The sequence below is a fragment of the Chaetura pelagica genome, unplaced genomic scaffold (assembly GCF_000747805.2).
Source record: "Chaetura pelagica isolate M959 unplaced genomic scaffold, ChaPel_1.0 scaffold20, whole genome shotgun sequence".
Lineage (NCBI taxonomy): Eukaryota > Metazoa > Chordata > Aves > Apodiformes > Apodidae > Chaetura > Chaetura pelagica.
This window is the reverse complement of record NW_009951958.1, coordinates 2873706-2884054: the sequence shown is the minus strand read 5'-3', so window position 1 is coordinate 2884054 and position 10349 is coordinate 2873706. Positions and strand designations below refer to the sequence as shown.

Here is a 10349-nt window from a genome sequence, read left to right as displayed (position 1 = left end):
CGCCAAGGACGACGGCGCCATCCGGGAGATCTGCCAGCGCCTCTTCAACACCCTGCAGCTGTCAGGGCTGCCCCTGCCCCGCTCCCCCCCGCGCCCGACCCTCCTCACCCCTTTCCTCCTCCCGCAGGGACGAGGGCCGGGCCCAGCGCTGCAGCCAGGTGCTGCTGGACGCTCCCATCCAGCTCTCCCAGATCACTGATGGATACGGTGAGTGGCACCTGCCAGGGACCCTCCAGCCACACAGCGGGTCTCTCCTGCAGCTCCTGTCCCGCGGTCGGGGTGCTGAGTGTGTGCTCACCTGACCTTGGAGGGCCGCACATCCCCCCACCACACACCTCAGGCTCTTTCTCCTCCTGCTCCTGAGCTATGGCCAGCAGCACCTGGCTGCTGCGTGGGGTGGAAGGAGAGGGGCCACCCTTTGGTCCCCTTGGAGAGGGAACAGCCCTGCTTGGTCGTGGGCAACCACTAAGGCAGCACTTGGTGCAGCCTCCATGGAGCAGGTGTTCACCGACCCAACTGTCTTGTTGCAGCTGAGAACAGCGTGGACCTGCTGCCAGGGCTGTTGCTGAAGAGAGGCCAGACCTCGGTAAGTGGGGCCCTGCCCTCGTATGTAAACAGCAGGGCCAGGGAGAGCCGTTACTGTGCAGGGCTGCAGGTGCCCTGCTCCGGTCACCTCACCCCTGGGGAGCAGCTGGGACCAGCAGCTGTCCTGGTGAGGGACTCAGCTGCAGGGGGTACTGCTCCTCATCCTCAGATTCACTGTAATTTGGGAGACTCTTGACCTTGGTCTGTTAAAGAGGCTCAACAGGTCCGAACAGCTTATTTATTTGATAAGATCTACTTTGCTGTAATTTCTTATTAGATTTCAAAGTGTGCTTGATGGTGGTGCTCAGAGTGCAGCTTCTCCAACTTTCACAGGACCTTTGGCTTCTACAGCAAGGCCTTTCATTGAGAAAACAGGATGTATGGGGATGACATCTTGCCATATGCAGTGAAAGGGTAAACCCTGGCTAATGGTTAGATGTTGGGTGTCACAGGTGGGGAGTTAGCATGGAGCAGCTGCTTTCCAGGGACCTGCTGCAGGGAGGTTGTAAGCCCAGCTTTAGGAGTGGCTGTGGGTTGTCACAGTTTAGTAAGTAAGATCAAGAGCAGAGAAGTTTGGAAGCAGTTACACTCCAGTGACCTGGAGGAGATCAGAGTATCTTTGCTGGTTACACATGTAGCTGCTCAGGAGTGACCTGGCTTGTCCTCTGCGCTGGATGTGCCAAAGTCCAAGCTTGGGGAGCACTGCAGTTGTGCGTCTGTGAAGCAAGGAGGTGGCTGTACAGGTTGGGCAGCCTCTCTGCCAGGCTGCTCTTGTAGAGCTCTCCCTTGCTGGGGCAACGTGTTGAGGACGAGGACCCCTCACTTGAAGGCTGAGACCTAATGTGATCTCCGTGTGTCTGAATGGGAGTCTTCAGAGAAAGCTGGCAGCCTCTGCTGGGTTTGGCATGGAAGCTGTTGCTGCTGGGTTTGCTCTCTGGCTCTCACATCCACAAGTCAAACAAAGGGTCTTCAGAAAAAACGGAGATGATTCAAGGGAGGCTTCTCAAGTTCTTCAAGAACTGGGAGGTTCAGGGAGCTTGGGTTAGTTTCCAGAGTGACTCTGTCTGTGGGTTCGGGGTCACAGCTCCCATAACAAGATGCTCTTCAGTCCAGCGTGCGGGTCTGTAACGTGCTCTGGTGGCTGCAGAGCTGCCTGGAAATATCTAGGAGCGTTCTTGGTCAGCCACAAATATTTGACTTGACGCAAGAATAAGGTAGAGTGAGCTGAGAGCCTCGCCAGAGGCAGTGGCCAGGCTGAAACACTTGGCTCCTTCTTGCCTTCAGGTTTAATTAAATACTTTTTGTTTCTGCCATGATTGATCCACTGTGTTAGCCAGCTCTGTTCCAAACTGGCTAAAGTTTTAACATGTCAGGAAGGGAAACAGCTTGTGGTCCAGGGCAAGAGTGGGCACATCATGTAGTGGAGGAGCCACTGAGATAGCAGGTTGCTGCTCTTGAAGTGACTTGGCTGACCCAGGTCCCTGGAGCTACAGAATTGGCCCTATGTTAGGGTCAGCCAAGCTCTTTGCCTTTGCATGTGAGCAGTTGATTTAGGACTTCATTCTTGATGCGACTTCCTGGCCTAATTACAGGTTCCTCAAAATGTGTGTGAACCTGTCCCAGTTCCCTTGTCCTACCTCCCTTCCTTCTAGGTATGAGGGACTGAATGATGCCTTTTCTTCTGGAGTTGGGCTTTTGAGGCTTTTGCTGAAGATGCTCTCGTTTCTTAAAACTCTCTGCTTTTATATTACAGATGGTGAATGCCAAGAAACTGGAGAAGGCGGAAGCCAGGTTGAAAGCCAAGCAGGACAAGAGGATGGAGCGGGATTCCCTGAAGTCAACTGGCCCTCTGTGAGTATGGAAGGAGACTCAGGCATCCCCGTCCCACCCTGCTGAGTGTAGCAGGGCTCTGGCTGTACCAGAGCTTTCCTGTTGAGCCCCTTTCTGTGCCTTCTGCCTGCTCACAGGGTCCTTGAGGAGGCATCTGCCAGCCAAGCTGCCAGCAAGAAGGAGACTCGCATGGAGTCATCAGGCAAGAACAAGTCGTATGATGTTCGCATTGAGAACTTTGACGTGTCCTTCGGTGAGCGGTGAGTGCAGGTGGGACTGATCCTGGCTGGGGCTTTTGACCGTGGGTCATTGAAGCTGGATTGGGGAGTGATTAGGAAGTGTCAAGGTGTGGGAAGGATCAAGAAGCAAGGTGGGTACCTGACCCTGTTGGCTTTGGGCAGGAGAAGTCTGTGATGGTTGCTTGACCCCAGCACAGTCTGAAATACTCTAGGGGCAGGTGTGTAGGGGTTGTCTCCCTCTCCATGGGGCAAGCAGGTAACCTCTCCATGCCTCTTGCTGCAGTGTCCTACTGGCGGGAGCAGACCTGAACCTGGCGTTTGGACGGCGCTATGGGCTGGTGGGCAGGAACGGGCTGGGGAAGACCACCTTGCTGAAGATGATTGCCAGCCACAGCCTGCGCATCCCCTCGCACATCAGCGTCCTCCACGTGGAGCAGGAGGTGGCAGGGGACGAGACGCCGGCGCTGCAGAGCGTGCTGGAGTGTGACACCACCCGGGAGAGCCTGCTGCGGGAGGAGAGGGACCTGACAGCTAAGGTTAATGCTGGCAGGTGAGGTGTTGCTGCTGGGTATCCAGCCCTTCTGTGGCTTCTTGACTGAGAGGTCTTGTTCTGAGGTCTCTCCCTTTAAACGGAGCGCTCCAATGGGGCTGGGCTGTGCCTTGCCCAACTCAGTCCTGCCTGGGGAGATCAGCCTCCTCCAGCACTTAAGTCTTGACCTTGGGCAGTCCCACACACTCCTCTTTGTCCTGCTCCAGGGGAGAAGGGACAGAAGGTGCCAGGCTGTCGGAGATCTACGCGAAGCTGGAGGAGATTGAGGCAGACAAGGCCCCAGCAAGGTGAGGCAGTCCTGTGGGCACCGCTCTCTGTTGGCATGTGTAGTGGTTTGGGGCATGGAAGGGTGGTACTATAGCCCCAGGTTCCAGCATGTGAGGACAGAGGGCTCTCCCTGCCGTTTCTCTTGTCTCTTCTTCTGTCACAGCTCTGCTTGGTTAAAAGTAGTCGGATGGAGGGATTTTTATTTTCTTTTTCCCTAAATGGTCTGCATTGTTGCTGCTGCTCCTCTTGGACCTCCTCAGGTTCCTGGTGTTTGGGGAGTGTTTCTGGGATGCTGGTGGCAGGGACTTTCTTCCTGGCCAAAGAACTGAAAGTTTCTTGTGAATCCCCTGGGACTTCATGTAGATGCTGTTCCCAGCTGGGCTGCATTTCCCAGCCAAGTGCTCCTCTTGGGTGTGCAGGGAGGTTTTCTTGTGCCAGAATGGCTTTAAACCATGCAGCAGAGTCCCCTTGATGACCATGGGTCCAGGACCTCAGACTGTGCTCTGCAGTTGGATGCTGTAGCTGGGTTCCAGTTCTATCCCCTTTTCCCTAGGGCATCCGTCATTCTTGCTGGGCTGGGCTTCAATGCAAAGATGCAACAGCAAACAACCAAGTAAGTCTCCGAGCTCTGGGCATTGAGACAGAAATGGGTCTGGGGAGACGCTGCTCCTAGCAAGCTCCAAGCACTGCTGTGGCTGCAGCCATGGGAGGGGAGCCCTGTGGGAGAGCAAGGGTCTATTCCCACCCTTCCACTTTGGTCTCCTGCCCTGGGGGTACCAAGACACCTGCCTGCCAGAGCATGGATCTTGTGCTGTGCCTGAGATCTCTGCAGGGACACACTGTCCCTGGTGACAGCAGAGCTGAAAGGCCGTGGGGCAGCAGGGAGCCTGGCAGGCAAACACAGAGGTGTTCTGCATTAAACAGTAACCCCTCTCTGCAACCTCTTATATCCTCAGAGAGTTTTCCGGAGGCTGGAGAATGAGACTGGCCTTAGCCAGAGCCCTGTTTGCCAGGTTGGTGTCCAGGCCTTCACGCCATGGTGTTAACCCCCCTTGCTGTCCATGCTGTGAGGTGCAGGGGTGATGCCTGGGGGTCCTCTTGCCTCAGGTGCTCAGGGTGGGGAGCGTTGGAGGCATCACAGCTGTGTGTGTGGTGAAATGCACTCTGCACTGACCCTGTGCTCTTTTTGCTCCTGACACCATGTCTTCTTTTTCCTAGGCCAGATCTCCTTCTGCTGGATGGTAAGTCGATACTGCGAGTCCTCTCCATCGCTGGGCTTGCCCATGCCCTCGCTGGGGTTGGGAACACACTGTGGCCTTTAGCTGCCTGCTCAAAATAGCCCAGCATGACAGGGCTGGGCTGGCAGGGCTGCCCCTGCTCCCCTGGCATGACAGGCAGGGATGGCAGTGGTGTGGGGAAGTCTGCCGGGGTGGCCACTTTGGCTGCACTCAACAGAGCTCTGCCCTGTGCCCCAGCCAGGTGACCTGTGGGTCCCCAAGCTGTTCCTTTCCCTGTGTGATGGGCCCTGCTGCCAGCCTGTGCTGGAAAGGAGTCCCTTCACTGCAGGGGGTGACCCTGGTGCTGGACTGGCTCCCTGGGGAGATGCCCACCTCGGAGATGGGGGTCTAGGCAAGGGGCTGCTGCTGGACACTGGGGTCTGGGTACCAAAATGAAATGGGAGGAGCATCCCTGGCCAAACCTTCACCCTGTGCCCACACCCCCCACACATGAGTCTCCTGACCTGTGAGGGCAGGATTCCACACGGGGTTTCCTCCTTTACAACACTGATTGCTTGCCTTTCCTGTGGAAAAAAAGCATAATCCAGCCACCTTCATCCCTCCTGACCTCAGCACCTCTTTTTCTTCCCTCAGAACCAACAAACATGCTGGATGTGAGGGCCATTTTGTGGCTCGAGACCTACTTGCAGGTAAGGAGGTGGTGAGAGGCCCCAGGACAGAGTAAGGGCAAGGAACAGAGAGGTCCTCCAGGCTGGTGTCTTGCTGTGGTGGGACCAAGACCTGCACTTTGGCCTGATGGCACTCGGGCCTCCCCCTTGCTCTCTCCTCCAGACCTGGCAGTCGACCATCCTCGTGGTGTCCCACGACAGGAACTTCCTGAACGCAGTGGCCACAGACATCATCCACCTGCACTCGCGGCGGCTGGACACGTACCGTGGGGACTTTGAGAACTTCATGAAGATCAAGGAGGAACGGCTGAAGAACCAGCAGCGAGAGTATGAAGCCCAGCAGCAGTACCGTGAGCACATCCAGGTACTGGGAGAAGCCAGTACTTCTGGGGCACTCTTCTCCCAGCCTTAACCATTTCTCTAGGCTTCTAGACCCTTGGATGTGGCTCTGTTGTTGTAGGAGGCTTGATAACAGGGTGGGGTGGCTGGGACTGAAGAGGACCTTGGGCTCTTTGGTGCTTTTCTCTCTTGTAGGTTTTCATTGACCGCTTTCGCTACAATGCCAACCGCGCTTCCCAAGTGCAGAGCAAGCTCAAGCTGTTGGAGAAGCTGTAAGTGCCTGTCCTGCCCCTCTCTGGAGGTTGGGAGGGGGCAGTGCTTATGGGAAGAAACAGGTTCTCAAGGCACCTGAGTGATACTAGGGAGGTGTGGGGTTTGGGTTCTCTGTCTCTGGTCCAGAAGCTTTGGCTAGGATGAGGTATTGCAGAGCTGAAGACTATGTGGGGTGTGGGAAGAGACCCCCAGTGCGAGGTGTCTCTGTTACCTGTCTCCACTTCTTGCAGGCCAGAGCTGAAACCTGTGGACAAGGAGTCTGAGGTGATCATGAAGTAAGTGTCCTCTGAGCCCTTGCTTGGAGGGTGCCTGCCTCCGTTTCTGACATGAGCTCCTCCTGGGTCTTGTCCCTGACCCCTTCCCATGGGCCAGCCTGACTCTGAGAGGAAGCCCAGACAGGGCCCCATGTTTAGACTGGGTCCCCTCCTGGGGCTTAGGCTGCAGATCTGTCCCCCCTTCTTGTGACCATCCTTCTGAGAGGCCCTGCATGGTAGGGAGCCCCTCTTGCCACCTGAGGGGTTGCAGCAGTTGTCTTGGGTGGCTGGGAGCAGTGTCTCTGAAGTTCCTGGCCATCTCTGACCTCTTCCTACCTTCCCAGGTTCCCTGATGGCTTTGAGAAGTTCTCCCCCCCCATCCTGCAGCTAGATGAAGTAGACTTCTACTACGACCCAAGTCACTACATCTTCCGTTCCCTCTCCGTCTCTGCTGACCTGGAGTCCCGCATCTGTGTGGTATGTGGGACTGCAGAACAATGGTGGCTCTGAGGGACATTGGGGGATCTCTGCTCAAAGCCGGGCCAGCTTTGATGTTAGGTCAAGTTGCTCAGGTCTTTGTCCACTTGAGTCTTGGGTATCTCCAGGGAGGAATATTTCTCCCATTTCTCTGGGTCCCATTGCAGCATTTGATCATCCTCATTTTGAGGAACATTTTTCCTAGTACCAGTTAGAATTTGCGACTTGTGCCTGTTGCCCTTCATCCTTTCACCAGGAGCCTCTGAGAAGAAACTGGGTCCATCTTCCCTGTAACTAGTTAGCTGATAGCAGCAGCATCTACTGGGGGCTCCTGCTGCAATGGGTGGGGCAACAGAGAGATGCTCTTTGCTTGCAGATGAGGCTGGGACCAGGTCATCCTTAGGCTGAAGGGTTGGGGAGAGAACATCTAGCATTGCTGCCTGTCCTGTTCCTCAGAGATAGAAATGCAGCTTCCAGGTAGCTGGAGCTGCTGGTTAGACTCTTATCCTGACCTCTGCTGTCTGATCATCCAAGCGAGCTGAAATGCCCTGATCACTGCTCCCCTCTCCAAAGTACCTTCAAGGGTTTCACATTCTCCAATGCTGCTGCTGCTCTCTAGGTTGGGGAAAACGGAGCTGGCAAGTCGACCATGCTAAAGATCTTAATGGGGGAGCTGGCACCAGTCAGAGGGATCAGACATGCTCACAGGTACCTGGTAGAAAGGGCTGGGGAACTGGGAGGAATGGTGCAGCTGGAGGGCTTCTGGGCTGTGCTTTGGCTGCCCTAGTGTTGGGGATGGGTCGTGCACACCCACACACGCATATCCCCCCTTCCTGTAGCTGCAACTTCAAGTGCCGTGGTTGCAGGGCCTGGTACCAGCTCCCCATCTCTCTTCTCATTCTACAGAAATCTAAAGATTGGTTATTTCAGCCAGCACCATGTGGATCAATTGGATTTAAACATCAGTGCTGTAGAGTTGCTGGCAAGAAAGTTCCCAGGTGAGTTTTGGAGATCCCAAGAGATGTGGGCTGTTGAGGTCTCCTTTGCCCTGCATGGAGCAGCATGGGTTTGTTCCATGGCCTTGGGCAGACAGCTCTGTCTGCTTAATGGGCACCATCTGCTCTGGCTTGACTCTCTACATCCAGCACAAGCTGGGGACACCAGCCTTGAGAAGCTGAGCTGGTTGTGCAGGGGTTGCTGGCAGCCTGCAGACCTCAGGCTGATGCTCCTCCATGGCTGGGTTTTGGAGACAGCTGACCCACTTTCCTGCTGGGCACAGAGTGAGCACTTGATGCCCCTTTTCCAGCTGCCAAAACCTCCTGCTCTTTTCTTCACTTAACATGATGTAATGAGTGACAGGGCATTGGAGACAGTGTCGCTTGGAGTCAGGTTTCCCGCGCAAAACCCCCGCTTGGGAGGGAATTGCTAAATTTCTCTCCCACTGTACCCATCTGACACAGGCTGCCCAGCCATGGTGCCCACCAAGGGCCTGGTGTCACTGCAGTGTGCCATAGCTGTGTTGTGACATGTTCCTGCAGGGAAGACAGAGGAGGAGTACCGGCATCAGCTGGGGAGCTACGGTGTCTCGGGGGAGCTGGCCGTGCGTCCTGTGGCCAGCCTGTCTGGAGGTCAGAAGAGTCGCGTGGCCTTTGCCCAGATGACTATGTCCTGGTAATTTTCTCCCAAAAGCTGTTAATTTTTGCAGAGTTCCATCCCTGGAGCCAGGATCACTGGACATCCAGGGACTTTCCACTGCCTCGTGGAAGCCTTGTTCTTGAGACTTTAATGGGGAGGGTGGTTGTCACCCTGGGGGCACCGTGTGGATGGAGGCAAGTGGCTTTCTTCTGCTGCTTTGGGCTCAGAGGGAGAAGAGGTGTCCCTGGAGCTGGTCAGTGCCAGTCTTGGGGCTGTGCAAATGCTGGTGGCTACAGCTTTTCTCCTGGCTAATGCCATGTCCTGGCAGAGGTCCCTGCAGTGCAGAGGGTTGTGGACCCAGCCTGGGCCTGTTCCAATGAGTGCTCAGGGCCGTTTTCTATTCCAGTCCAAACTTCTACATCCTGGATGAGCCAACAAATCACCTGGACATGGAAACCATCGAGGCACTGGCAAAGGCTCTGAATAAGTTCCGGGTAAGGCTCCCTCAGTGAGATCTCTTTTTCTAATGGTCCTTGCAGCCCCTCCAGCTTAAGTTATTTGGTATCTCACCAGAGATGAACAGTTGAGTATCAGTGGTGGCTTCAAGTCCAGGACAGATGTTGGGAAGGGTCAGTCATATTTCAGCTTTAGATGTCCATCCTGGTGGTTTGTTTCACTTGCTGACTTTGGCTAGGGCTGGCTGAGAGAGGCAACAGCAGACCAGAGAGCACCTTGTCCAGTCACCTATACCCTGGGACTCCTCAAGTGCTGTGTGCAGTGCTCAGCCCTGCCTTGGATCCTCTCAGATCTTCATTAGGCACATTTTATGGCTTATCTCCAAAGACCCAAACTCCAGATACCACTGTGATCAACCTGGTTCTCACTGGTTTATAGTTGCCTGGCTTGAGGTAATTCTCCTGTGAAAGAAAAAGCTTGATTGAGGTTTCTCAGGGCCTGGCCGAGCCTCCTTTCAACTGCCATTGACTCCAACTAGAATCTGTATCCTTGAAATTATCAGAGACCTGGAGAGCCAGTTCACAATCACTTGCCTTCCAAGAGGGGAAGCTAAATATTGTTACTGCTGCACGTCTCCTCCGCATGTGATCTGTCTGTGCCCCTGAAGGAAGGAAAGGCTGGGATGGGGTCCCATCTAGTGCAGTACTGTGGAGTTTTCCCTTTACTGGATAGAAACGTGAGGTCCTGTGTGCAGGCTGGACTGACACACCACCAGAGCTGGGCCCTCTGTGAAGTTCCCATCTCCCGGCCTTGTGTGTTGGCAGGGTGGTGTAATTCTGGTGTCCCACGACGAGCGCTTCATCCGCCTGGTGTGCCAGGAGCTGTGGGTGTGTGAGAACTCCACCGTGACCCGCATTGAGGGCGGCTTCGACCAGTACAGAGACATCCTGCACGAGCAGTTCCGGAAGGAGGGCTTCCTATAAGGGAGGCAGGAGCTGGACTGTGCCGGGGGCTGGAGCGTGAAGCTCACCCTCGGCATCCATCCCACCTGTGCCTGGCAGGGCGCTGAGGACGCTGCTGCCCGCATGGACCGTCCAGTCGTGCCATCAAACTGCCACCTCAACTGCTCTCCCCTCCCGGGGCCGGGTGTGGGGCAGTGGGGGAGCAGGAGCCCGGTGCGTGGCCGGGGGGCACGGCGGGGGCTCTGGTGCTGGCCGGGGCTGTGCCTGGCGCTGGGCTCGCTGGAAACCCTGTGCCTGGAGGAGGGAAGGAGGTGTCTCATCCTGACCCCCTTGGTTTAACCCCGTGCTCTGGAGGGCTGGAGAGGAGGTGTTCTCCATGTTTGTTGCTTCCCTCCCTCTGCCTTTTTTATTTTTTTTTGTGTTTAACTGGCCGCACACTAGTCAGGCTCCATCACACACCCCTCCCCTCTGCTCTCCTGAGGGAAGCGAGGCCTTTGCTGCTAAAAGTGTCCCTGCCTCTTCCCCCAGCCCCTGAAGCCAGAGCTGGCTTGGCCCGTCCTCCCGAGGGGCTTGTGC

At 55.7% G+C, this 10349-nt stretch overlaps 1 protein-coding gene across 1 annotated transcript in view; it reads left to right on the top strand.

The window, feature by feature from the left end:
* The window catches only part of ABCF3 (ATP-binding cassette, sub-family F (GCN20), member 3), an 11199-nt gene extending 1405 nt beyond the window's left edge, over positions 1-9794 (top strand). Inside the window, exons 2-21 of the mRNA XM_010000213.1 lie at positions 8-60; positions 128-207; positions 531-586; positions 2339-2436; positions 2553-2675; positions 2938-3204; positions 3411-3491; positions 4025-4084; positions 4428-4484; positions 4690-4712; positions 5343-5398; positions 5541-5741; positions 5912-5988; positions 6220-6264; positions 6588-6720; positions 7340-7428; positions 7627-7718; positions 8259-8391; positions 8762-8849; positions 9636-9794. Coding sequence (XP_009998515.1) covers positions 8-60; positions 128-207; positions 531-586; positions 2339-2436; positions 2553-2675; positions 2938-3204; positions 3411-3491; positions 4025-4084; positions 4428-4484; positions 4690-4712; positions 5343-5398; positions 5541-5741; positions 5912-5988; positions 6220-6264; positions 6588-6720; positions 7340-7428; positions 7627-7718; positions 8259-8391; positions 8762-8849; positions 9636-9794 — 1971 coding nt within the window. The remainder of the gene's footprint in view (positions 1-7; positions 61-127; positions 208-530; positions 587-2338; positions 2437-2552; positions 2676-2937; positions 3205-3410; positions 3492-4024; positions 4085-4427; positions 4485-4689; positions 4713-5342; positions 5399-5540; positions 5742-5911; positions 5989-6219; positions 6265-6587; positions 6721-7339; positions 7429-7626; positions 7719-8258; positions 8392-8761; positions 8850-9635) is intronic.
* Positions 9795-10349: the final 555 nt, after the last annotated feature.